At 43.7% G+C, this 26261-nt stretch overlaps 1 protein-coding gene across 1 annotated transcript in view; it reads right to left on the minus strand.

Annotated features, from left to right (window-relative positions):
- Nucleotides 1-7534: 7534 nt before the first annotated feature.
- The window catches only part of FBXO36 (F-box protein 36), a 109484-nt gene continuing 90757 nt past the window's right edge, over nucleotides 7535-26261 (minus strand). The window contains exon 4 of the mRNA XM_082631059.1: nucleotides 7535-8384. Coding sequence (XP_082487185.1) covers nucleotides 8196-8384 — 189 coding nt within the window. The 3' untranslated portion in view covers nucleotides 7535-8195. The remainder of the gene's footprint in view (nucleotides 8385-26261) is intronic.

A 26261-nucleotide genomic window follows, 5' to 3' on the forward strand; every position in this document is an offset into this window, starting at 1 on the left:
TCCACTGTCTGTCTCCCTAGTCTCTTTCCATTCAACAGATGTAAATTGGGCTCCTATTAGAACAAGGCAGGCTGATGCCAAGTGCCTGCCCTCGAGTGGCCTGCGTGCAGAGGAAGCTGCTATTGCTGGAAGTGATGATGCAATAACAAAGCTAAGGGAGATGCGACTTGTAACCTGTTTAAATGAAACTAATTAATAATATAAAAGACACAGAGAGGTTCAATAAAACGAATGCAGAACTATCCTTAGGTATGTCTGTTTGTCAAATGAAAGATGCAGACAACTTTTTTTTTTTTTTTTGCAGTATGTGGGCCTCTCCTATTGCAGAGCACAGGCTCGGGACGCGCAGGCTCAGCGGCCATGGCTCACGGGCCCAGCCGCTCCGCGGCATGTGGGATCTTCCCGGACCGGGGCACGAACCCGTGTCCCCTGCATCGGCAGGCGGACTCTCAACCACTGCGCCACCAGGGAAGCCCCCAAAGATCTTTTGTTTTTGTAGGCTGTATCTTATTGATACTTACCATATTAGAAAGTGAAACTGAGAAATTTAAAAAATTATTTAGTATTGATTCATTTTAAAATAATAATGAGCCTACTATGTTAATATAAATAACATTTTTTTGAAAAGTAACCATATTTTCCAACAAATTTTTTAGTAAGAATAGCAGAATTTTTTTACATTTTTGCCAGTTTCTTTAATATCTGGCACAATAGAAGACAGCTGGATTCTCATGTTTGCTTCTGCATTCAATCTGTTTTGATATATGGTTTTGATTGACATATATGAAGGAAATTCAGCCTCATACCTGTATGTAGTTGGAAAGAGAGGAGTATTTATTTTAATAGTCTTTTCAGATCATTGTAGTTTGGTTTTTTTTTTTTTTTTTGATACCACAACAAAACTCAACAAGTGGCATTTCTTAAAGGTTATTTGCACGGCATAATCTGACACCATATAACTTTTTGTAAAACGTTACATTAAAAGCCTGTTATGCACTGTGAATGGCTCTTTTGCCCATTTATGATTTTGTAACATAATGCTTTAGTAATTTGGAAAATACTAATCTACTGAGTTTTGTAGATCTTCCAAATGTTTTCATATCTCAAACAATATTTTTTAAAATCATGTGATAATTGTGTGGTTCCATTTATATGAAATGTCAAGAATATGCAAATCCATAGACAGAAAGTATATCAGTGGTTGCCAGAGGCTGGGAGGAGAGAGGAATTGGCACATGGTATCTTTTGGGGATGACAAAACTAGATAATGGTGTTAGTTTCACAAATTTTTGAATATATAAAAACCATTGAATTATATACTTTAAAAGGGTGAATTTTATGGTATGTGAATTATATCTCACCTGGGAAGTGGACAAGCTCATGGAGGTTGATATAAGTTTTCCAGAATTCTTATTTCCTTTGGAAAGCTTAAATATTATCATTGGCAACAAATACTGCAGTTATTTTCCTTGAAGTGACAGCCTCATTTTCAATAATGTATCTGCCAAACATAAACATGGTATTTCACGAAAAATCCATAGTTGAGTTTGCAACTCAGTTACACAAGTGCTTTTCCTCAAGACAACCAATGGACTTCGATTTGCAGCTGATGTGCCTTGTGCATATTTTCCATTTCGAAACCAAGCAGGACCCTGCAGGGCCTTCCCAGGGACAAACACACCCCCACCCCACATCCCTCACGTCTTATTTGTAAAAAAGCTCTAGCCTGCGAGGCCTTCCCTGAGTTCCAAAGAGCAAATTTAATCAGAGAACTGAGAAAATGCAGAAAGAAAGGAAAGCAGTCAAGCAAGTCACAAATAATAATGGGTTAGCCATAAAACAAAGTCAAGGACCTTTAGTTCTTCATCAAGGGCTATAGATAATTTCCCAAGCCATATCCTTGAGTTGTTTTGCAGATACTAAAACCCCCACCAGGTGGAAGAAGTTAACTGCATGCTGACCACCAGCATGTAGACCCCAGACGAGTTGGAACCAGAAGGTTGATGACTGAGATTCCCAAAACTTCATCCTATTATGTCACCATCAACCAATCAGAGAACTGTGTGTGAGCTGACCACACACCCTGTGACCCCCTCCCTCACACGGTCTTCAAGAACCCTTCCCCGAAAGCTATCAGAATTGGGGGCTTTTAAGTATGAGCTGCCTGTTCTCCTTGCATGGTACCCTGCAGTAAACACTGCACCTTCCTTCACCACACCCGGGTTGCCAGTAGATTGGCTTTGCTACTCAAATGAACCCACGTTTGGCTCGGTAACAATTTTGTCATGCAGGATATTAAAAAGAGGTGCAGCCAAGAGTAAAGACTTCATAAAAGGTGGTCATTTTTACTGTTTCCTCAAGGATGTCCTTAAGTGAATCTGGCCATCATTTAACGGCAAGCAGAGCAACGAAGCCTACGATGACCTCCGGTGCGTTCTGGTGGCGTGGCTTTGACTTGTGCCGAGACATTGGCAGCACCCACCGCTGCTGCTGCACCATCACTGCAGACCTCAACACAGCTGCTCCAGGATCAACCACGAGAGTGAATCACCTTATTCACTATTCGGAATGGTTCAGCACCCCGTGTGTTTGCTTCCAAGCAGTCACATAAAGGACCTTTGTCTAGTCGGTGTGATACTAGATGAACACAAGCAAAACAGCGAGTCCAGCCACATTTGTTGATCTGTCCATTGGTGAGCCAGAAGGACGATTCTGCAGAGAAGATATTAACTGAGCCTTCCTGTTTGCAGCTAAATCTTTGATCTGACAAGCTACCGTATCATTACAAAGTGGTGCTGCTGGAATTTCTTCTGCGGACTCTCCATCCAGCCAGCATTCAGCAGTGTCAGCTGGAAGGCTTACATGCCTTTCTCTGGGTGCCAGAGGCACTTCCTGTGATGAAGTACCCTGCACAGTCACCTACCCTGCAGGGTACTTCAATGGCTTTTCCCCTCTGGGTTGAAAAGCTGTAACAATCAATTTTGGGCTTTTAATGAACTCATCACATTTACATTTAAAATATTCAATTCCTCTTTCTTTAGACTCTGAATGATGTCTCTTAAAATGATACCACAACTTAGAAGGTACCAAAAAGGTAAAATTTTAACATTATAAAGCCATGGAAGAGATAGCTTTTGAGTCATATTTTGTTTCATATTTACACTTTTTTAGTAGATTTCTGATGCATCTTTTTCTTCATGTTTAGGCTTAGATGGTGCAGCTGTGAGCTAAGAAAGCGAGATTTCTAATCTCCCTTTTTTAAAGCTAATGAGGGCTTCCCTGGTGGCGCAGTGGTTGAGAGTCCGCCTGCCGATGCAGGGGACACGGGTTCGTGCCCCGGTCCGGGAAGATCCCACATGCCGCGGAGTGGCTGGGCCCGTGAGTCATGGCCGCTGAGCCTGCGCGTCCGGAGCCTGTGCTCCGCAACGGGAGAGGCCACAACAGTGAGAGGCCTGCATACCGAAAAATAAATAAATAAATAAATAAATAAAAATAAATAAATAAAGCTAATGAGCCATCAGCATCTAAGAAAGGGAAACTGAGTCAGGGCAGAGAGCAGATCACTGGCAATGCATTAAAGATGCTATAGATGAACTGCGTGGACCTCCAACAATGAAAACAGAGAGAGTCGGGCCAAAGGTCTCAAACTGGCACTGGGTAGCCTCTTCCATTGTCAGGTGAAGTGGAAAGACGTGCGTGTTCCTTGGGAAGGCCTGGTCCCCAGTGGAGGAAAGTATCAAGAAGAAGAGAGGACTGAGTTTGGGAAGGCCCCGGTGAGCCATGTTCCACTCTGTTATTCAGTCCTTTCCCCGGTTGTCCCTAAGAGCATGTAAAGGCCTTGAAGAAGAACATACTTATTAGTATTTAAATAAATTTACAATATTTGTTTATAGAAAAATGGGCAATAATTTAGTTCATCAAAAGCTTGGAACATTCTCTGGCCAACTAAATTAGTATGGTCTCTCATAGTACGCTCAAGGTCCTCCCCTTTATAATTTCAAATATGACCTTGGGCAAAGTCCATCACCTTTTCAAGTTCCACTGGCCAAACGTGGTTTTGGCTCTGAAAGGAGAGGTGGTGTGGCGTTTGTGGTTAAGCACATAGACTCAGTAGGTATAGAGTTGAATCTCAGCTGTACCACTTATTAGTCATAAAACCTTTGGAAAATTAACTTGCCCTCCCTGAGAATAATTTAGGCTTTGCCGGCCGTACAGTCTATATTGTGGCTATCTAGCTCTGTCACTGTGTGTCATAAACCGTGGCACAATAAAACTTCATATACAGAAACAGGTGGCTGGTTAGATTAGACGTATGCCATAGTTTATAGACCCCTGGTCTATAAGACAGAAATATCATCACTTACCTTCAAGGGTTGCCGTAAGAATTAAATTGGTTACTACCTGTTTATTTCGTGGTAACCAGTAGACAATCAATGGAAGTTGCTATTATTATTATTGTTCCTGAGGTTATTCCAACTCAGTCCATGACCATGATCTATGGCTCTCAGACTTTCTGGATGGGCAGAATAGATTTCCCAATGGAAAATAGCTTTTCTGAATGAAGATCTCTGTTTGAGGGAACGTGATAAGCAGGAAACAGCGAGTCCTCCATAGGTCCCATCCCTGAGGGCTCCATGTTGCCAGGGCAAAAGAATGCTATCCCAGTGTGCGGATGATCTCATTTCAAAACAATAAACATGTAAAGCTAAGATGTTAATGTTACTTTGTAAAATGACCTGCTACGTAATAGAATGCTTTTAATTGCAGGTGCACACCTTTCTTTAGTATGGTGGTAGCCTGTCTATTTATCATCCAACCAAAGGCATCCATTTCAAGTTGAAGCCAACTGTTCAGAGTGGAAAAGCTTGGATTCTCTCTCACACTGTATCATATCACAACACAAACTGAAGATAGAGGTCATTACACTAAAGCTCAGAGCAAAAACCTATGCTGCACAGATGTTTTATGTAAGGTCCTTTGATATTATTCTTCAGCAACTGGGCAGTTGGTTTGGGTAATAAATGAAGGCTGATGACCATCGTGTACACAAGCAGCTCAGAAAACAGCAACAAGTGGTAACTAGTGATTTGACTCGACCCCTGCTTCCTGCCCCTCCCCCAAATATAATCACAACCTAAATTCTTGGCCCTACTCAATAAAACAAAACATTGTGGATTCCATATAATCGAGGTTTAATGCATGTACTATGCCAACCTGTACAGGAAAAAAAGCAGCAATAGAAGTTGACATTGAGTATAATGTATTTATTTTTTAGTTTATAAATTAAATATTCACATTTGCTATTGTTAATAAATTGTTCTTGGACTTCCCTGGTGGCACAGTGGTTAAGAATCCACCTGCCAATGCGGATTCAAGCCCTGGTCCAGGAAGATCCCACATGCCACGGAGCAACTAATCCCACGTGCCACAGCTACTGAGCCTGCGCTCTAGAGCCTGCGAGCCACAACTACTGAGCCCGCGTACCACAACTACTGAAGCCCGTGTGCCTACAGCCCATGCTCTGCAACAAGAGAAACCACCGCAATGAGAAGCCCGTGCACCGCAAGGAAGAGTAACCTCTGCTCACCTCAACTAGAGAAAGCCCGCACACAGCAACGAAGACCCAACGCAGCCAAAAATAAATAAATAAATAAATAAATTTTAAAAAATAATAGATTGTTCGTATAACACGAAATATATAAATCATCAGAAAATATCAGTATTTTACTTTTACAATTACAATGGTGAATGAGAGCCGAGTAGAAACGCTTTTGAGTGAAGAGATGAGAAAAGGCAAAAGTATAAAATGCTGTGACATTTTACTCTGAAATATGTCATGAACAAAGCAGATTTATCCGTCCACATGAAAGTTGTCAACAGAGGCAGAGAGGCAAACCATCATCGCCTCCCGATTGAGGCGGGAGAGAGAGGCAAAATGATAGACCACTGAGGGTGCTGGTGCCTTGCAGGATTTTAGGTTGATGATACTGATCCTATTTTAGTAAAAATAATTATAATAAGGTAATAAGGCACTCAAGTTATGAGGACAAATAATTATTGAAATAATCTAATAACCTATGCTATTTAACTATTACTTTAAAGTAGCCAACATATTAACAACTCATTTTTAATTATTTAGCTTTTAGCATCTATATTTATCTTATTATCTTTTATATAGATAGTAAGTTTTCAAATGGCCATGTGTGTTCTTACTGATTCATGTTGAATCTAGATTATTATACATGCCTATAAGCTTTCAGAACTCAGCTGATAAAACATTACACATGAAATTTTTAAGCTGTTGGCATTTTGCATCGATGTTACAAATGGGTTGTCATTTGGTATTTACCCATTTATGCTGTGCACACACACAGCTGCCGTATACACGTGGTATTAACCTGTCACTGAAAACCTGGCCCAGAGTGAAGTCTGTAATTTCCAGGCAAAACGAGGCAGTGGGAGCTGCACAGAAGCATGGGCTCTCCGCCTGCCTACCAGCCACCAGACACAACCTTGACAGGCTCTTCATCTGCCAGGAAGGAGACTGCGTTTGATTTCACAGATGTCCCTGGAAATCCAAGACTGAGTGTTAAGGGTGTGTGGATGGGGGTTAAAGTCTGATCTGATATGAATCCAGGTTTAGTAAAACAGAAAAGAATCTGTCATTAAGCTATGGCTATGGAGCTGTTCCAGAAGGAGTGACGGGGGGAGAACAGCCAGGGTCCCCTTCTTCCCACCATTTGGGAGATTCCAGGGCATCACAGGAAGTTCCTCTAGCGGGAGGTGAGCACGGGGCTGGGGGAGGCATTATTTTTCTCTGTAGCGAAGTGGAGACTGCAGGCAGGAAGAGCTCATAGCGTTGATAGGGTGATGGGAGGTTGAGAGCTGCTTTGCTCTGTAGCCTAAAAGGAGTCACACGAGACTATTTGCTGCTGTGAGCGCCTTGTCCGGGTACTTAATTGCCATGAGAAAGTAGGAAGAAAACAATTGTTAAATAACCCGTCTCAGGGAGGTAGAACTTTCTCCCCTAAAACTGTACCGCTTTTGCCCCTCTGCCAACTTAACAGAATACAAAACATACTTGGGTTTTCACTCAGTTACCCACAGCCTGTGTTTTTAAAATTCCCTGTTATACTCACATGTGGAATCTAAAAAACGCAACAAACTGGTGAATATAACCAAGAAAGAAGCAGACTCACAGATCTAGAGAACACACTAGGGGTTACCGGTGGGGAGGGGGAGAGGGAGGGGCAATACAGGGGTTGGGAGACGGAGGTACAGACTATCAGGTAGAAGATAGGCTCAAGGGTGTCCTGTACAACACAGGGAACGTAGCCAGTATTTTGTAATAACTGTAAGTGGAAAGTAACCTTTAAAAATTGTATAAACATTGTTATACAATAAAATTTTATATAAAATTTTTATAAAATAAAAATCAAACACCCTCCCCCCAAAAATCCCTGTTATAATAGCGGTAACTGTCCACATTTCTTTGGGGAAGCCGCACCTCTCTTAGAAATATTTATGGGTTTATTTGACAACGTAACGTCCTGGGAAGTTGGACTCTGCACGAGTTCTGCAAGCAGAATGTCTAGAATTCTCTCCAGCCATGTCCCAGGGCCAGGTCAGGGGCTGTCCACGTCGGGGGATGGAGCCTGGCATCCCGGGTCCCGAGGGTGGGGGACCTGAATACCATCTTAGCAGAGCAGAGTCAGGAAGGCAGCTGCACTCAGCAGGAGTGTCTCCCGCTGCCCCTGTCCCCTCACAGTTCCCTATGGGGACACGCAGCCACCTACTCATGGATGGATTCAGATGACAGACACCAGGAAAAAATTCAAAAGCCGTGTTCCCCTTTCCAACGCCTAGATAAAATACATACGTAATAGAAACCTGCTAATGATCATTTATTGTTTGTTACCATACAGCAGAAGCCTCTTTTCTTATGGGTGGCAGGGCATGGGCGCCTCCTGTCCTGCAGCCCCTGCGCTGGGGCCATGACCTGACCCTCCCTGTGGCAGGGACCGTGGTTCGGGCAAAGCCCAGCAGAGGCGGTGTGCTGCATTTGTGTGCAAGTACCCTATGGCTCCTTGAATCAACAAAACCGTAGTTCTTAATCAAAGGCAGCAGAAGAGGTTTGGACACAGATGGAAAACACGGCCGTGTCTCAACTCTCCTGCAGGTAGGAATGTGTGACCCTAGAGCTCACTGCTCCTCTGGCTTCCTTGTTGTTGTATCCTCTTGCGGAGGCGCCGCTGGAGCTGCAGCTTGTTGGTGAAGAACATCTGTCTCCAGCCCATATCCTGAGCCAAGGCTCTTATGTCTGGGGTGATGTGGTCACAAGCAGACTGGACGATCTGCTCCCACAGTTTGTCTGACGTGCACAACTGTGGGTGGAAAAAGTCAGAGGTGGGTGACATCATACATGGGTTAAGGAAAAGTTCACTCACTCACAACATCACTATCCAACTCCTGCTGCCTGTGAGACACCGGAGGAAATGCCACGGGTGCACAAAGATGTGCCAGACACAGTTCTGACTCCAGAAACTTCCTTTGAGGAAAGGCAAGTGCACAAGTATCTAAAGGATGAAGCAATATTCGATTAACGGAATAAACCAAGTCCTGATCTCATTTAAGATGCAAAATTTGAAAAAGAATCAATACATGTATATGTATAACTGAGTCACTTTGGTGTACACCCGAAACTAACACAACATTGTTAATCAACTATACTACAATATAAAATAAAAAGTTTTTTAAAAAGATGCAAAATGTGGGCTCCCCTGGTGGCGCAGTGGTTGAGAGTCCGCCTGCCGATGCAGGGAACACGGGTTCGTGTCCCGGTCCGGGAGGATCCCACATGCCGTGGAGGAGCTGGGCCCGTGAGCCATGGCCGCTGAGCCTGCACGTCCGGAGGCTGTGCTCCGCAACAGGAGAGGCCACAAGAGTGAGAGGCCCGCGTACCGCAAAAAAAAAAAAAAAAAAAGATGCAAAATGTGACATAGTTATAAACAGTACACATACAACATGATATAGTTAGTTTACATACACAACATTATATGGTGAATTTCCAGTTAGCCACATAACAGGCTGATAATGGTGTGGTCAACCGATCTTCACCCAGGGCTGCAGCAGTTTCTCGAGGAGGAGCGTTGCTAACTCCTGCTCAGCTTCATGTTAAACCCTTGCTTGAGTCACCTCTCCCCGGGCTTGTACAGCGGACACCTTAGTTCACTGCGGGCTACTCAGTAGCGAACCGCATCGAAGCGGACAGGCAGCCCTCGGAGACCGCCAACCAGCACACCTAAAATTTACACATTCCTGGTGCCAGGGTCCCGTCCTCATGTTTTATTCGGAGTCCTCTGCATGCATGACATCACACCATGCAACAGAATGGCCTACAAGAGGCAGTCGCTCCCCAAGCCTGCCAGACACATGGCAAAGGGAGCCGTTCCCTGGGAATAACCTTCCCAGGGATGCTCTTCTGCAGTCTGGGCCTTTACCTGAGGGCCATGAAGTTAAGGACAGACAAGACCCCTCTGGCCCAATATCTGCACAAGACCACTTTGCCCTCCCTCCAAGTTCAAAGCTGCCAGAGTACAGTTTCCATGTACCCAAGATTTCCTACTAGGACTTTTTCAATTGTCACCGTCATTTATGGCAACTATGTTCATCAGTCTCCCGCTACTTTTTTTTTTCCTTTGGCCGCACCGCTGGGCATGTGGGATCTTAGTTCCCCAGCCAGGGATCCAACCCACATCCCCGGCAGTGGAAGCGTGGAGTCTTAACCACTGGACCACCAGGGAAGTCCCATCAGTCTTCTGCTACTAAGCACTCTTAACAGGAGATTTCCTAATCCCTTGCTTCCATGCCCCCAAATCTTTCCTAAAGTTAAAGCTTCCATTACATTTATTATTTCCGACCTCAGCGATAGCCATGATTTTTTGGTACCTGTACGCAAGACTAGGAACATTTAAAGGTGCTTGGATATTTGACGCTGCATAGTGATAACTCCGGTAATATGAAATGTGCTCAAAGAAGGGTCTCATGTGGGCCCCAGAACACTTCCTGGCTCCATCCTTCCTGTGCCAATTGTGCGCTCAGGGAAGTCCATCACCAACCTGATTCTCCCGTCACATGTGAAAATCCAGCAGTGGAAAGAATAGGCATGACAGGGGATCATTAAGGGGGCCACAGTTCCTTTAAACTGGCGGGGGGCGGGGAGCGGCACAGAGTTTGTCAGAGTTCATGGGCTGAGGCTCCTGCTTCCTGCTCAGACCCTCCCAGACATGGCCCCCTGGAGCAACTCACAAAGACTCCTCTTACAAGGAAGCAAAGAAACACAAGAAGCAGATGGGCCGCTGGAAGGTCAATAATGGTGGGAAACAAGATTATCTATGGATAAAGATCTGTGCAGACCCTGTGCCTGTGAATAATAGAGTTGATCTGACTGACAAAAATTAGGTTGAACTAATTATTTCACTATTTAAAATTAGAGGGCAACTTTAACACTTAAATAGGAGAAGCAGACGGGCATGGTAAAGTCCCTCCAACTCCAGAATACTGAATCCAGTTGGGCTCTATTTAGAAAGGCGCCGGGGTTCTGCAGAAAAGACCTACATTCACTAATCATTCTTCCTTTCCTTAGAATTTGTTTTAGTTTCGTGTACAGCCTTTAGCCCTCAGCAGTCTAGACACAGCAAGTTAGAAGGCTGGTTGATGCCATCAGAGGCAGAGTAGTGAAAGCAGAGAACAATGGGTTGAGAAACCAACAATAAGGGAAGAAATAGAAAAGAGAAATACAAACTAAAGTGACTGTAGTTTGGTCCATATAGTGTGGAGATAAGCTGCCACCCAATTTTCAATAGCCTATTCATTCCTCCATTCATCCATCCATCCAAACTGTATGGAACGCCTATGGTACTGGACAGGGCCCCTTGTTTCAGACCACAGAATATATTCTGTGCTGTTTAAGCAGAGAGGGATTCAGTACAGGCAATAGGAAGCTCACAGAATATCTAGTAAAACCAGAGGGAAACGTTCAATGCTCTACAGCCAGGAATAACAGCAGCTAGATGTATAAAATAGATAACTAATGATTAAAAATAATTCTACTATAAATACCCTTGTTACATATATGTTTATTAACACGTGATTTTCTTTAAAGTATATTCTTAAAAATTTAACTTTTAAAAAGAATTGAATACATACCATTAAAGTATCCTGTAGAAAGTGATTATTGACTTATAATTCCTAGAGTAGTGTATACAGAACATCATCATGCAAAATAAATCCTTATACTTAGTTGGCTAAAAAGGTGTCTTCTTTTAATTTACATTTCTTTGTTTACTTATGAGATTGCTTTGTCTAACTTTGTTGATTTTTGTATTTCCTCTTTTGCTAATTGTTCATAATCTCTGTTCATTTTTGTATTATGGTATTATTACTCTTTTACTTACCAATTTATAATAATTCTAAAATGTTAATCATATGTTGCTTATTTTCTTTCTAAAGTTTGGGTTATTGCTTTTACATGTGCAAATTAAAATTTTTTTAAATTTTGTTTGTGGGTTTAGAATAAAATCTAATAGTCTTTTGGAAAATTAATTAATTACTTTATTTATATTTTTGGCTGCGTTGGGTCTTCGTTGCTGCGTGCAGGCTTTCTCTAGTTGCAGCAAGCAAGGGCTACTCTTTGTTGCGGTGCACAGGCTTCTCACTGTGGTGGCTTCTCTTGTTGCGGAGCACGGGCTCTAGGCGTGTGGGCTTCAGGAGTTGTGGCACACAGGCTCAGCAGTTGTGGCTTGCGGGCTCTAGAGCACAGGCTCAGTAGTTGTGACGCATGGGCTTAGTTGCTCCATGGCATGTGGGATCTTCCCGGACCAGGGCTCAAACCCAAACCCCCTGCATTGGCAGGTGGATTCTTAACCACTGCGCCACCAGGGAAGCCCTAATAGTCTTTTATATATGGTTTCTGCCCTTGTTTATACGCCTATAAAGACTTTGTCTATTCCAAAAACATTTTAAAAAATTAAAAAAAATAAAATAGATAACTAATGAGAACCTACTGTATAGCACAGGAACTCTACTCAATGCTCTGTGGTGACCTAAATGGGAAGGAAATCCAAAAAAGAGTGGATGTATGTATACGTATAGCTGATTCACTTTGCTGTACAGCAGAAACTAACACAACATTGTAAAGCAACTATACTCCAATAAAAATTAATTAAAAAAAAAATCAGGGCTTCCCTGGTGGCGCAGTGGTTGAGAGTCCGCCTGCCGAAGCAGGGGACACGGGTTCGTGCCCCGGTCCGGGAGGATCCCACGTGCTGCGGAGTGGCTGGGCCCGTGAGCCATGGCCGCTGAGCCTGCGCGTCCGGAGCCTGTGCTCCGCAACAGGAGAGGCCACAACAGTGAGAGGCCAGCATACCACAAAAACAAAAACAAAAACAAAAACAAAACCCAGCAGTCAGATTAAAAACCAAAACAAGAAACCCAGACTGTTCTAGTGGAAATCTCACTGCTTCTGCTCCCCAACACTCAGCACCTAAAGCTGTGCTGACGCCTCGGACCGGACCCTAGAACCTCCCCCACAGGCCTCAGCGCCGTGCTGGCAGGAAAAGCACGGAGGCTGCCCCACCTGGCTCACATCTTCCTTCCAAGACCCTTGCACTTGGGTCTACTTGACAGACCCCAGGCTACGCCCAAGACACTACTTGCAAAGGCATCCATGAAATGTAGCTTTTATCTTTCTTACCTTCACAGCACACAAAGGCAACTCCGTGTAGTGTGAGGGAGCTCAAACGGGCGTGAAGCCAGCCAGCCCACTGCATGCCTCCTCCGTCTGACCTGCTGGCTGTTCTTATCCATACAGACCCTTCTTCTCACACATACAGACCCTTCCTCTCACACGTAAACTTCCCAATGACGGCAGCAGCAATGCTCCACTTAACCCAAAGCAACTGCCCCTCATACGGTGACAATGCGTTTATTCTCTGCCTTCACCTCCACCACACTCGCGCCAAATCCCAGCAGTCACTACAAACCTCTGGGTGGTGTTTGTTACCTCTAGTTAATCCCAGTTCATCTTTGTATCCTAGAATTATAAAGTTAACCAGTACCGACTTGCCCTGTGTAAAATAATAGAAGAAAGGGAAAGAGGAAAATATTGGTTTACATATAAATGTACATATCAGGGCTTCCCTGGTGGTGCAGTGGTTAGGAATCCGTCTGCCAATGCAGGGGACACGGGGTCTGAGCCCTGGTCCGGGAAGATCCCACATGCCGCAGAGCAACTAAGCCCATGTGCCACAACTACTGAGCCTGCACTCTAGAGCCCGCAAGCCACAGCTACTGAGCCTGTGAGCCACAACTACTGAGCCTGCGTGCCACAACTGCTGAGGCCCGCGCGCCTAGATCCCGTGCTCCGCAACAAGAGAAGCCACCACAATGAGAAGCCCGTGCACCACAACAAAGAGTAGCCCCCGCTCACCGCAACTAGAGAAAAGCCCGAGCGCAGCAACGAAGACCCAATGCCGCCAAAAATAAATAAATTAAATAAATTTTTAAAACATGTACGTATCACTGGGTGAGGAAGAAAATATGGGGAGCTACTACAGTCCTAGGTTCTGCAACTGGTCACAAGCAGGAGCTGTGTTTGTAATTTTCTCGTTCTACTACCCTTTCCACCATCCTTTTGTTCTCAGCCAGCACCTCAACTGGTCAAGATGCGATACCTGCTGATGTGATCCAAACCGTCTCGGGTTCCTGCTGGTGTGAGTACTTCTTGATCTCTCAGGTAGAAGATGTTTTAGTGTTCTTTAAATAAGTTTTTCCATTGAACATGCCAGTGTTAGAAGGCACTCACAGAGGGAAATCCCTGGCTGTCCAGTGGTTAGGACTCTGTGCTTCCACCGCAGGGGCCAGGGGTTCCATCCCAGGGGATCCCTCCCTGCTTGGGGAACTAAGATCCTGCAAGCTGCGCAGTTCAGCCACCCCCCAAAAAAGAAAAAGAATGAAAAAACACTTGCAGGGATGGTCCGGGTTCCAGAAATACTTCTCTGTAATTCCACTGTGAACAAGCAACTCTATTTTTCTCTAATGAACATGATTAATCACCAGAGCCAACACAGTAATGCCCATTTGGGTGGTTTTTTTTTTTTTTTTTTTTTTTTGCCTGTTTGTTCAGTTGCATTAGGAGCCCCAGAGAGCCTGGGAGCACTCTTCATTCTCTTAATTTCTAGTTCAGTGGAGTCACTGTTGTTCTTTAGGTGAAACTATTCATTCTTTGACTATCAAGATCCCTAACCTACTAGAAGCCTAAGATGTGGAGAAGGAAACAATACGTTTTTACATGGGTGACTATGTATGATTCTAAGAGATGATACTCCCACTTCCATCCTTTGATTGTAGCTACAGAAGAAACAGGACCACATTCTGGCCAGTGACTGAGACCATATATTACATCCTGTAAGACCGCGCTCCAACCTTGTAAAGTGTTGTCCATTAGCTGATGAGGGATTAAGCACCTCCAAGAAGCCGTGAGGAAAACTATTTCTAGATAGTGGAGTATATAGGCTAAGAGCAGGAAATTTTGTACTCATTACCGTATTTATTTATGTCTATTTGTTTAATAAATGAATTTATTTCAGCAAAATCATCTGAAGCAATCTTGTATGGGCTACGATGATGGAAAAATAAGGCATTTGGTCAATTTACACACAATGTTGCTGAAGGAGCATGGCGTGCCAGGAAAGCAGATCCATACCCAGAATAGGTAACTCATCCAGGGAGGACAAATCGCTGCCTTCTCCTTGGTGAAAAGAGTCCAGTGTAACTGACCTACCACCTTGTTACTGATTGGACCCCCTAGAGCATGGCGCCTTCCTGGGGACAGCATTGCCTCTCCTGTGACAGTGGGCAGATTAATCTTGAAAAGAAGAGACTCATGTGGTTGAGTCCGTGAACAATTTCCATCCTTGCCACTTGGGCATTTGGTTTATGAACCCAGCTGGGGAAAGGAGCTGACTGACACCCATAGAGCAGACCACCTCTTCATCTCATTACTGAAAACATCCTCGGCACTGAGTGCTCTTTGGTGAGCAGTCACATGGGACACAAATATCTTGATTCTTTGGCTTATTCTGAAAAGTCCACCCAAATACCTCTTCCCCAAAACTCCTCATTAATCTCCAAATCTTGTTCTTTTTAAGACTTTGACCATCTAGGCAAAACATTAGCCTTTGCCCCACAGAAATCCAAGAGCTGTTTCTCAATAGCAGAGCAGTTATCTGTAAAAGCATCCATGCCTTTCCTCTAAAACCCTGGAGGTAACGAGCTGTAATTTTCCTGATGACGCATGCCATAACTTTCAGCAAGGATCCAGACAGACCATAGCCATACAGGCCACAGACACTCTGAGCACCATGAAATCTGCTGGATCACAAGGAGCCAGTGACTCAGCTGCTTACACTGAAAGCTGGGCCCCATTTAAAACTGGCAGCTTTATGGGTTATTTGGTAAATGAATCAGACAAGCAAACTCAAATGTGCTATATGTTACCTTAAAACTAAAAATATCCACAAAGAGTTGTACTGTTTTCTTAGGATAGGAAGTTACAATAAGGCAATGGATTCTAGATAACGCATTGAGATGGCAGGCCTCTCAATTTTTGAGGAGTTCATCTCCAACTCCCTGACATATACGTATCTTACCAAGGCATCTAAGGTATCTGCATGATGTCATCAATGCAGACCAGCATGTAGGAAGGTGACAGGATCAATATCTCTGTGATGTAAGTATGACTCACAGCTGGAGAACTGACATAGTCCTGAGGCAAAAAGATGAAAGTACCTGCTATTCCCATGAGGTGAAAGCAAATCTACTGTGGAGTTCTTTCTAGAAAATCCAGGAAGATATGAGGATGGTGTGTAACAGGATGGTGGCCAGGCAGTAGGCAAGACATAGTCAGATGATAGATATATTTTGAAGGTAGAGCTCATACCAGTTGATAATGAATTAGATGAGAAGTAAGAGGAAAAAGAAGAATTAAGGACGATTTTTGGCTTGAGCAGCTGCGTGAATGTTGCCAAGGATAGAAACATAAGACTGTGGGAGAATTAGAATTGGTAAATAAGTATGTGTGTGGGGAAATTCAGAGGTCTGGTTTGGATGTGTTAAATTTGAGATGTCTATACTGCTAGATCTAGGAGGAAGCATTGAGCATGCAATGAGATATAAAAGTTAGGAGTTCAAGAAGGCAACCGGGGCTGGAAACATATGTTTGAAAATTAGCTGCATGTAAATAATATTTAAAGCTATCATCTCAGTGTGACTGTAGATAGAGAAAATGGCCCAAGGAAGTGCTCTAGGACATTCCAGCATTAAGCAGTCAGGACGTAAAGTTTTCAGCCAGGGAAACTGAGAAGAGCAAAGCAAGCCTGGAGAACAATGAAATGTGTAAATGCTGCTGAAAAGTCAAATAAGATGGGAATTAAAAACTGACTGGTGGGACTTCCCTGGTGGTCAAGTGGTTAAAACTTCACCTTTCAATGCAGGGGGTGCAAGTTGGATGCCTGGTCAGGGAGCTAAGATCCCACATGCCTCGCAACCAAAAAACCCAAACATAAAAAACAGAAGCAATGTTATAACAAATTCAATAAAGACTTTAAAAGTGGGCCACGTAAAAAAAAACCTTTCAAAAAAAAAAACTGGTGTATTTTACAAGGTGATGGACAATAGCAACCTCGACAAGAGCAATTTCAGTGGCTTAGTGGGGATGGATGCCTGGCTAGAGTGAGTCCAAGAAAGAATAGGAGAGGAAGTAGAAATAGCAAGGACAGAGAATGCTTGAGGAAGTTTGCTTTAAGAGCAGAATGGGGAGTGAGGTCAAGGCAATGTTTTTTTAAATGTATGTTTATGTGCTGATGGAAATGATCCAGTAGAGGGGTAAAATTAATGATGCAGTGATGCATGGTGAAGAGGGATAACTGCTGAGCCAAGTCGCTGAATAGGCGAGGGGAGTGAAATCCACAAGTGGAGGTGTGGCCATGGATGATAACAGGGAGAATTTATCACCTGCAACAGGAAGTAAAGCAGAAAGAGGCACCAGCAGAACTGGTGAGTGGCCTAGGAGGCCATTCTCTTATGACTGCTTCAAGTTTCTCACTGAAATAAGAAGCCACAATATCAGTTAAGAGTGAGGAAGAAGGTGGGATACAGAGACTTGGGGAGAGAGGAGAGGGAGTAAAATAGACATCTCAGAGGGTGAAAGAGGAAGAAACTCAGTTCTTTACAGGAAAAGTATTTTATAAGCATAGTGTAGTCTTTGGTTCTGAGTTGGTTTCTAAAGCCAGACACATGTTCAGAAAACACAGTCCCAAGAAACACAGAAAAGAGGAGAAATGAAAAATTAAGGTCTCTTTTTTCTAGTATGGAAGATGTTAAAGCAGGTAACCGTATTTGAGAAAAAATACTATTATGATACTATCCTCACATATATGAATCTTAACGTACACACTGCTTTGTTCGGGATTTCCAGTTTGTGGCAGAGATCGTGACGCTAACCAAGTATTCCCTCTCTTCTCCCACATCTCCCTGTGCCACGCAGTTACGTGGGGCCGTGTAATTCGTTCTGGCCAAAGGACTAGGAGTAGAAATGCTGTATCAAAACAGAGTGCATGAACCTCAGCTGTCTCTTCCCTGCCGCAGTGACTAAGGACACCACGTGCTTCAGATGGTTCAGTTACAAGACGGTGGAGTCTCTAATGGCCTGAGTTGCTGAAAGGCATTGTGGAACAGAGCCTCCTATCAGCCCACAATGAGTATGAATCATGAATGAAACAAACAGCTATTATTGTCTTAAGCCACTGGAGTTTTAGGGTGGTTTGTGATCCCAAGTCACAATTTCTAACTTGGTCTATCCTAATATAGTTATTATGGAAAGCTTTTGAATTTTTCTAGTATTTGATATGTAATTGCAACTTAAGGATGACTACAACCTTTGAATCCTCCACAAGATAATGATGGGGTCCTTCTTGTAGTGAAACTCATTCAGAATGAAATCACCTTTATGGAATTCCATCAGTGAAATGATAAGCTGGTATAGACTGAAGCCATCTTCTGACTTTAACCCTTCTGTTAGTTTAAATTTCATGGTTGCAAACTTGGTTCATTAGAAATGACTCATAGGCTTCCCTGGTGGTGCAGTGGTTGAGAATCCACCTGCCAATGCAGGGGACATGGGTTCGAGCCCTGGGCTGGGAAGATCCCACATGCCGTGGAGCAACTAAAGCTGTGTGCCACAACTACTGAGCCTGTGCTCTAGAGCCCTCGAGCCCCAACTACTGAAGCCTGCGCGCCTAGAGCTGTGCTCTGCAACAAGAGAAGCCACCGCAATGAGAAGCCCGTGCGCCACAACGAAGAGCAGCCCCTGCTAGCCACAGCTAGAGAAAACCCCGCACGCAGCAACGAAGACCCAACGCAGCCAAAAATACATAAATAAATTTATTTAAAAAAAAAGAAATGACTCATAGACAAATATTTAAAAGATATATGAAAAAGGAATCTGAGCGACCACAATTATATAGATAAGGATAGTGAAGACTGTGACATGTCCTGAGGGGACAGGACCTTTGCTGCCTTACTGCTCGTGGGATGCTTCCATGTGGCCTGAGGAAGAAAATACTTTCATGGCTTTGAAAGTATCATCGTGGGACCTACCTGCTGTAGCTCCAGTCTAACTGAGGGAAAAAACACATTCCCATACTTAACTCCATCTTATGAAAGACCTTTTCCTTACTTTCTTCAGGGACCAGTTGATTTGAACGCTGGCCCTGCCACTTAATAATTAAGTCATCCTGGACATTCTACTTATTGCTCCGAGCCTGGTCTCCACATCTGATCTTGCATTTGGTCATCTGAGGAGGAGAATAAACTGATGTAAGCCATGGAGTAAGGCTGCCCGGGCACAGCACCTGGCTCCACTGTTCACTGTCTGTGTGCTTTTTTTTTTTTTTTTTAAATATAATAGTGTTTTTATTTTTACTTGTTGACAGTTTGCTTTATTTATTTATTTATTTTTGGTTGTGTTGGGTCTTCGTTTCTGTGTGAGGGCTTTCTCTAGTTGTGGCGAGCGGGGGCCACTCTTCATCGCGGTGCGCAGGCCTCTCACTATCGCGGCCTCTCTTGTTGCGGAGCACAGGCTCCAGACGCGCAGGCTCAGTAATTGTGGCTCACGGGCCCAGTTGCTCCACGGCATGTGGGATCTTCCCAGACCAGGGCTTGAACCCGTGTCCCCTGCATTGGCAGACAGACTCTCAACCACTGCGCCACCAGGGAAGCCCTGTCTGTGTTCTTTACCTGAGCCTCTGTTCCCTCCTTGATAATCAGGACAAGAGAGTCTCTACTCATCCATCTTACAGCACTGTTTGAGGACTGCACTGGATTACGTACATTCAGTGCTTAGCACGTAGTAGATATTCAATAAATGGAACTTATTATGATTATATGGAAATGATACTAAACTTTTAGTGCTGTGAGGATTAGGAATAACATATATAAAGCACATGGAGGGCTTCCCTGGTGGCGCAGTGGTTGAGAGTCTGCCTGCCGATGCAGGGGACACGGGTTCGTGCCCCGGTCCGGCAAGATCCCACATGCCGCGGAGCGGCTGGGCCCATGAGCCATGGCCACTGAGCCTGCGCGTCCGGAGCCTGTGCTCCGCAACGGTAGAAGCCACAGCAGTGAGAGGCCCGTGTACTGCAAAAAAAATTAAAAAATAAAAATAAAGCACATGGAAAAGATGTAATCAATGGGCAGGAAGGGGAGACAGAATAGATGCTACCTCACCCACTTCTGAGGAGACACTGGAAAGAAAGGCCCCATAGGCACTTAGCCACTGGGGGGCCAGTTCAGTTGCCACAGTTGGGAGTCTAGGGAGCACCCCCCAGCACCAGGATTGGGACAACCCCGCCACCATGCGACAGCTGTGTAAAAGTGACCTGACTGTTCCCCTAACTGATGTCCCCCACCGTGGACCATCACTTCAGCCCACCAGGCCACACCCAGCTGCCCACTATCCACCCTGCCCACAATTCCAGACAGCCAAGCATCCCATTCCCACCACCCCTGGCCTGGCCTTGGCACTGTCCTACTTTGCTCCCCCATGTTCTGACTTCTTTCTGGGGGAGGCGAAAAATGTGTAAGCGTTATCTCTATTTCATGACACCATTACACTCACTTTCGAGCAGAAAGCAGCCAGTAGTGGTTACTTTCATACTTCATGTTACTCTAAATGTATTCCAATAAGGGAAAAGAGTGAATTTTAAACAACTTAATAGTATAATCAAGCATAATCGTTTAAGATCCTTTCTGCATAAATATCAAAAGCAAAAACTATTAGATTCACATCATGAAGGTTACAGTTAAACAGCAATGCTGAATCTTCTGATAATGACAGCCCCCCAAACATTCTGATGTTAGGCAGGTCCTTCATTATCTTATCCCATCTTCAACAGTCCTTCAAGGTCCAGTCTCTCTACTCGGATTACAACATATTCTAAATATAAACAAGAAAGGAAAACTCTTAGAAAATGTCTTAATATTAAAAAATAAAACAGAACTTCCCTGGCGGTCCAGTGTTAAGACTCCGTACTCCCAATGCAGGGGGCATGGGTTCGATCCCTTGTTGGGGAACTAAGATCCGGCATGCCGTGCCACGCGGCCAAGAAAGCAATAAAATAAAATAAAATAATTATAAATAAATAAATAAGTAAGTAAAAATAAAACAGACCTGAACCTCCTCTTAAAACTCTGAACTCTGTAACACTAGTATAGGTGACTACCCCTTTCCCAGCACAATACATTTCAGGATATCAGTGTATCTTATATAACAGAGATTATGGAAGAAAATGATGAGGTTTTGGAGGAAAGGAAGGAATTCTTAGAAGAGAGCTGAAATTTCCACCAGTGTAACTTCATTTTATGACTCATTATATTTTACAATGAAAATATTCAGTTTTGTTTTGTATTATAAGTTGGTTTACAAAATACCCCCATCTAGGACTCCCAAACCCTGGGGCTCTTTTGCTTGATAGATGCCAGGTTGCGAAACACAAAGCACCCATCCTGACTATGGTTCCAGCTGCTTTGATCCAAAACATAGCCGATCGTGGATTTAGCTCCCCCTGGTGGTGGTGCATGAACTTAACACACATAAACTACATTCAAGTTGAAAGGGATCCTAGGGTTTATCTAGTTAAAAACTTTCCTTTTACAAATGTGGAAATTAAGGCTTAGAGGGGATAAGGGTGTGATTGCCCAAGGCTCATGGTGGGGAGTAACTGAGCGAAGAACAGAACCCAGGTCTCTGGTCTCAAGCTGATTTAAACATCCACACTGCCTGTACACAAGTGGAGATGGAAAAACAACACCCCCGCCCCCATCCCAAGCTTCCAGCCTTTCAGAATCTCGTGAGATATTTTGTCTGTACAATTTTAATATCAAATGGTCAAATTCTTGGCCTGGACACTTAGAATCGGGTTGCAAGACAATGCAGATGCTGGGTCCACCAAGACCTACCCAATCCGACTCGGGGCCTGGCTTGTTTTCACCTGCTCCCTGGGTGCCACACCTACGTGGCCAGACTTGGGGATCAGTCATAGAGAATTTGGGAACATAAGGAAAAATCTGTTCCTCTGTAGCCAACATGTGACAGAGGACAGATTTTCCTCCTCAGTGGGCCTGTTCCTGAGTCACTACCAAGATGAGTATGTTTATTTGCTAGTCATGATCGTCCCTCCCCGTTCTGGACCTCAGCATTCCCCAGGAAGGTTCTACGTGGCAGCCTTACCTTAGTGAGCTCACTGCAAGTCCAGGGCTGGCCCTCGGTGTGATTTTCTGGTATAATGTGACATGGGATCCACCTTTCAGGGGTGTGCTTATATTAGCCAAGCTCCCAGAGGTTGCCTCTTTACCCTGAGAAATATAACCATCCACCCACGAGACTTTCAGATGCTCATCCCTGGAGGCTCCATGGCTTGGTCAACATGGAATCAGAGCAACGGCAGGCAGCCAGATGGCCCTGATTGCTGGTGGCGTTAAGTTTGATAAGTGGAAACTTCCATCCTTGGGTGTGGGCTAGCACCACGGGCTCTCCCAGGCTCAGGCCCCCGTCCACCCAGAGTCCCTACACCCTCTGTGTCTCTCACGTGTCTTTATGCTTCCAGGTCAGACCCACTTCTGCGGAGTCCAGTCTAGCCATAGTCTGGGGCATTATTTACAAATAGCAGAGGGGAAACAACCTAAATGTCTATCAGTAAGGATCTAATTTTAAAAATTATGATTTGTCCATATAATAACAAATTAGGGCACTTTTCTAAACTGAAGATTTACATGTACTGACATAAAAGAGTGTCTAAAATATGTTGTGGGGCTTCCCTGGTGGCGCAGTGGTTGAGAGTCTGCCTGCCGATGCAGGGGACACGGGTTCGTGCCCCGGTCCGGGAAGATCCCACATGCCACGGAGCAGCTGGGCCCGTGAGCCATGGCTGCTGAGCCTGCATGTCCGGAGCCTGTGCTCCGCAACGGGAGAGGCCGCAACAGTGAGAGGTCTGCGTACCGCAAAAAAAAAAAAAAAAAAAAAAAAATGTTGTGAAGTAGGAAAAAACCCAACAGAGAACAATATATAATATGCTACCATATGCTTTTTAAAAGGGTATGTGTACATGTATAAATGCTCACACATCACACACACTCATATGTGTATAGACTCTCTCTGGAAGGACATAAGAGACACTGGTAATATAATTGCTGCTGGAGATGAGAATTAGAGGAATGAGGATCAAGAATGAGAGGGAGGGACTTCCCTGATGGTCCAGTGGCTAAGACACTGTGCTCCCAATGCAGGGGGGCTGGATTTGATCCCTGGTCAGGGAACTAGATCCCACATGCATGCTGCAACTAAGAGTTCGCAAGCCTCAACAACTAAAGATCCCCCATGCTGCAACTAATGTACAATGGAATATCACTCAGCCATGAAATCAATGCCATAAGGCTAGTAGCAGCATAATGAGTGGATTTAGCTACGATGATTCTAAGTGAAATAAGTCACACTGAAAAAGAAACTTATCATAAGATATCACTTATAGAGGGAATGTAAATATGGCTACACATTAGGTGCAGCCAAAATAAATAAATAAATAAATAATAATAAAAAGAATGGGAGGGAGAATTACTTTTTACTACACATTAAAAGACATAATTTTTTTCAATTTTCAACCTGGTTATTGTAATGCAAATCGATTTTCTTTTTCAAAAATATAAACAAAATGGATATAGCACAAAGCCCAAATGAGAAGCATTCAGGAGTTAAGAGTGATGGGTCACAAGGGAAGCCACTCCTCCGAAAGGGAACAGCATAAGCAAAGGCCAAGGGGCCCAGAGAGCCCAGCACATGGGACAGCTGCACGCAGTCTACCTGGCTGGGGGCAGGAGCTGGGGCCAGGGCACCACAGCCTGAAGTGCCAGCTAAGACTCTGGATCTCATTCTGAAAATGATGGGACATCACTAAGTGTCATTGAGCAGGGCAGTGATACGACCAGAGTGCATTTTAGAAAGGCCACACTCAGCCCGCATGGAAGAGCTACCAATGAAGCAGTGAAAGGGCAGCCATGAAGGGACCCGCCAGAGAATCCTGGAAGCAGAGATGGGTCAGGACATGGAAGGTCTCTTGCCCTTTGGATGTGACAACCAAGAGGTTACTGTGAATGAGCCCAGAGATATGGCAAAACCAAAGTGCATGCCCCATGCACACAGGCATGGAGAGAGGGGAAATGAGAGATGAAGGGTAGACAGACAAAAGGCCAGTGGCTCCCAGAGTTTTGGATGTTGTTAAGACTAGCAAAATTTTTAGAAATCAAACAAAACAACAATTAAGAACCAAAATAAGATTGCTGACTTTTTAATTTGCCAAGTAAGGATAATTTGTTAAAATTATCACATTTTAATACCACTATTTTATGACAGAAGGGACATTTTAAATCTCCCCCAAATAGGAAGGCCTAACCTCTGTTAAAGAATGGTCATTTAAATGGAATGAATTTAGCTTGATGACAAACTCTTCACGTCATCCTTACTGTTCCCATTTTATCACAGATTATAAAATCTCAGTAGGATGAATGGTGCTGGTTTGCTGAGTGTGAACTGCTTATTTTCACAAACAGGGAAGGAAAGAGATTGAATAAGAATAGAGTTGAGAGTTTTTGTTCTTTGAAGGATGAGATTGATTTAAGAAAAGTCAATGTACCAAGAGGAAAAACCAATTGAAAGAGACCTTTAGAAATAGGCACTAAATGTAACGTAGTTTCCCAGATTGGATCCTGAAACACCAAAAGGATATTAGTGGAAAAACTGATGAAATACAAATCAAGTCTGTGGTTTAGTTAATATTATAGTAGCAACATTAACTGTTGATTTTTGATAAAATGTCCCAGGTTATGTAAGATGTTAGCCTTAGGGGAAGCTGAGTGAAGGGTATATGCAAACTCTCTGTATTATCTTTACAACACTTTTATAAATCTAAAGTTATTTATAAATAAAAATTAAAAAATATATAACAACAACCACACAGAAGAGAAAGGAGGTAAGTGACAACCTGAAATCCTTTGGGTTGGAACTTGGAGCTGGGTGGCAGGTGGCACTGATCTTGAACAGGAAGGAAACCTCCCTCCCTGGGACCACAAGAAAAAGTGGGACAGGGATACAATTAATTTGCTAATAAATGTGCCCCCAAAAGTTTGAAATAGAAGACTCTTCCTTAATAAAATAATTTAATAACTGCGGGGGCAAAACAGTAAATGAAAGTGGTTTATAAATGAAGGGAAAAATATGTAAATGGAACATATAGTATTCAGACTAACAACAGAAATGAATGGTTAATATTACACAGAAAGAAAAAAGCAGCAGCCTTGGATCATTCCATCTTTGAATAATTCTGCTCTGCGAGGATTCTGAGGGCTGAAATCAGCAACCTAGAAAAGCCTTACTTTAGAGTGCTGGGTAAATTATGGAGGCTATTTTCAAGATTGCGCTAAAATAATGGCAGGACATTGAGAGGGAAAGAAATAGAAAGTGGAAATGAGCAAAACCCGGAGGGAAGCCAGTTGCTCCAAGTAAGGAATCTCCAAGTAAGGAATCAATTTCACAAGACACTGCAGTCGCCGCCATTTCCTATCGAATCCTTCCATTTATTCTCAGGACAAGCCCAGGCCCTGGCAGAAGCTTTTAATACATTCCCACTACTATATTTTATTCACTTAAAGCTCTCCTTCAGTGATGATTGTTTTGTAACATATAGAAATAGCAAATCATCATACTATGCACCTGGAACTAACAGAGTGTCGTTGATCAATTACACATTAAAAAACAAAAAACCAAACAGCAAACAAACAAAAATCCTCCTTCATTTAAAGCATGAATAATCAGCTTCTTAGCAGCAGCAAGTACAAAATCTTAACTTTAATACTTTTTTTTAAAGGGCAAAAAAAATTACAGTACAATGACATTCATAATGCTTGTTTCTGGCCGTCCATTTTAGGGGGGAAAATCAAGTATACATGTTTTTATACTCAAAAGGGGTATATTAAGTAATACAGATTGTAAACTTAAAATTAATATATAAATATCAAGGAATTTTATTGCATTACTGTGAAAAAAATGTTGACTTTTTAGATAATAAGATTATGATGTGAATCATCTTGGGAGATGCTGCAGGTTCTTGTATAAATGGACGATGCCCTGGTGAGACAGACTGGGACCTGGGACCCCTTGCTGGGAGCTGGGACCCTTTGCTACAGTGTTGCAATGCTTGCACCTGGACACACCTCTCCTTGAGCAACCCAATACAAAGAAACTGTATGGAACTAAAAGTAACTGCATGCATGTGCAGCTGGGACAAATTGTGGACCAAAAAGGAGACCCCAAAAAAAACCCAACTGCCACTTTTGAAGGGCCTGGAGCAAAACCAGGGTACTGCGCATGCCCCCTGCACACAACACTACCTAAGGGGTGGGCAAAACACCCAAGCCACCCCTCCAGCCCGACCCCTGGACACACCCCTACCCTCACGCCACGTAAGGAACAAGCTTGCCCCCAACTCAGGGAGTGAGCAAACAAGGGAAACTGTTGTTTGTTCTCGCTACCCGCTGCTGCAGCAGGGGCCCCAGTAAAGCCTTGACTGAATTTCTTGTCTGGCCTCTAGTCAATT

The sequence above is a fragment of the Mesoplodon mirus genome, assembly GCF_964341445.2.
Source record: "Mesoplodon mirus genome assembly, chromosome: 8".
NCBI classification, from domain to species: domain Eukaryota; kingdom Metazoa; phylum Chordata; class Mammalia; order Artiodactyla; family Ziphiidae; genus Mesoplodon; species Mesoplodon mirus.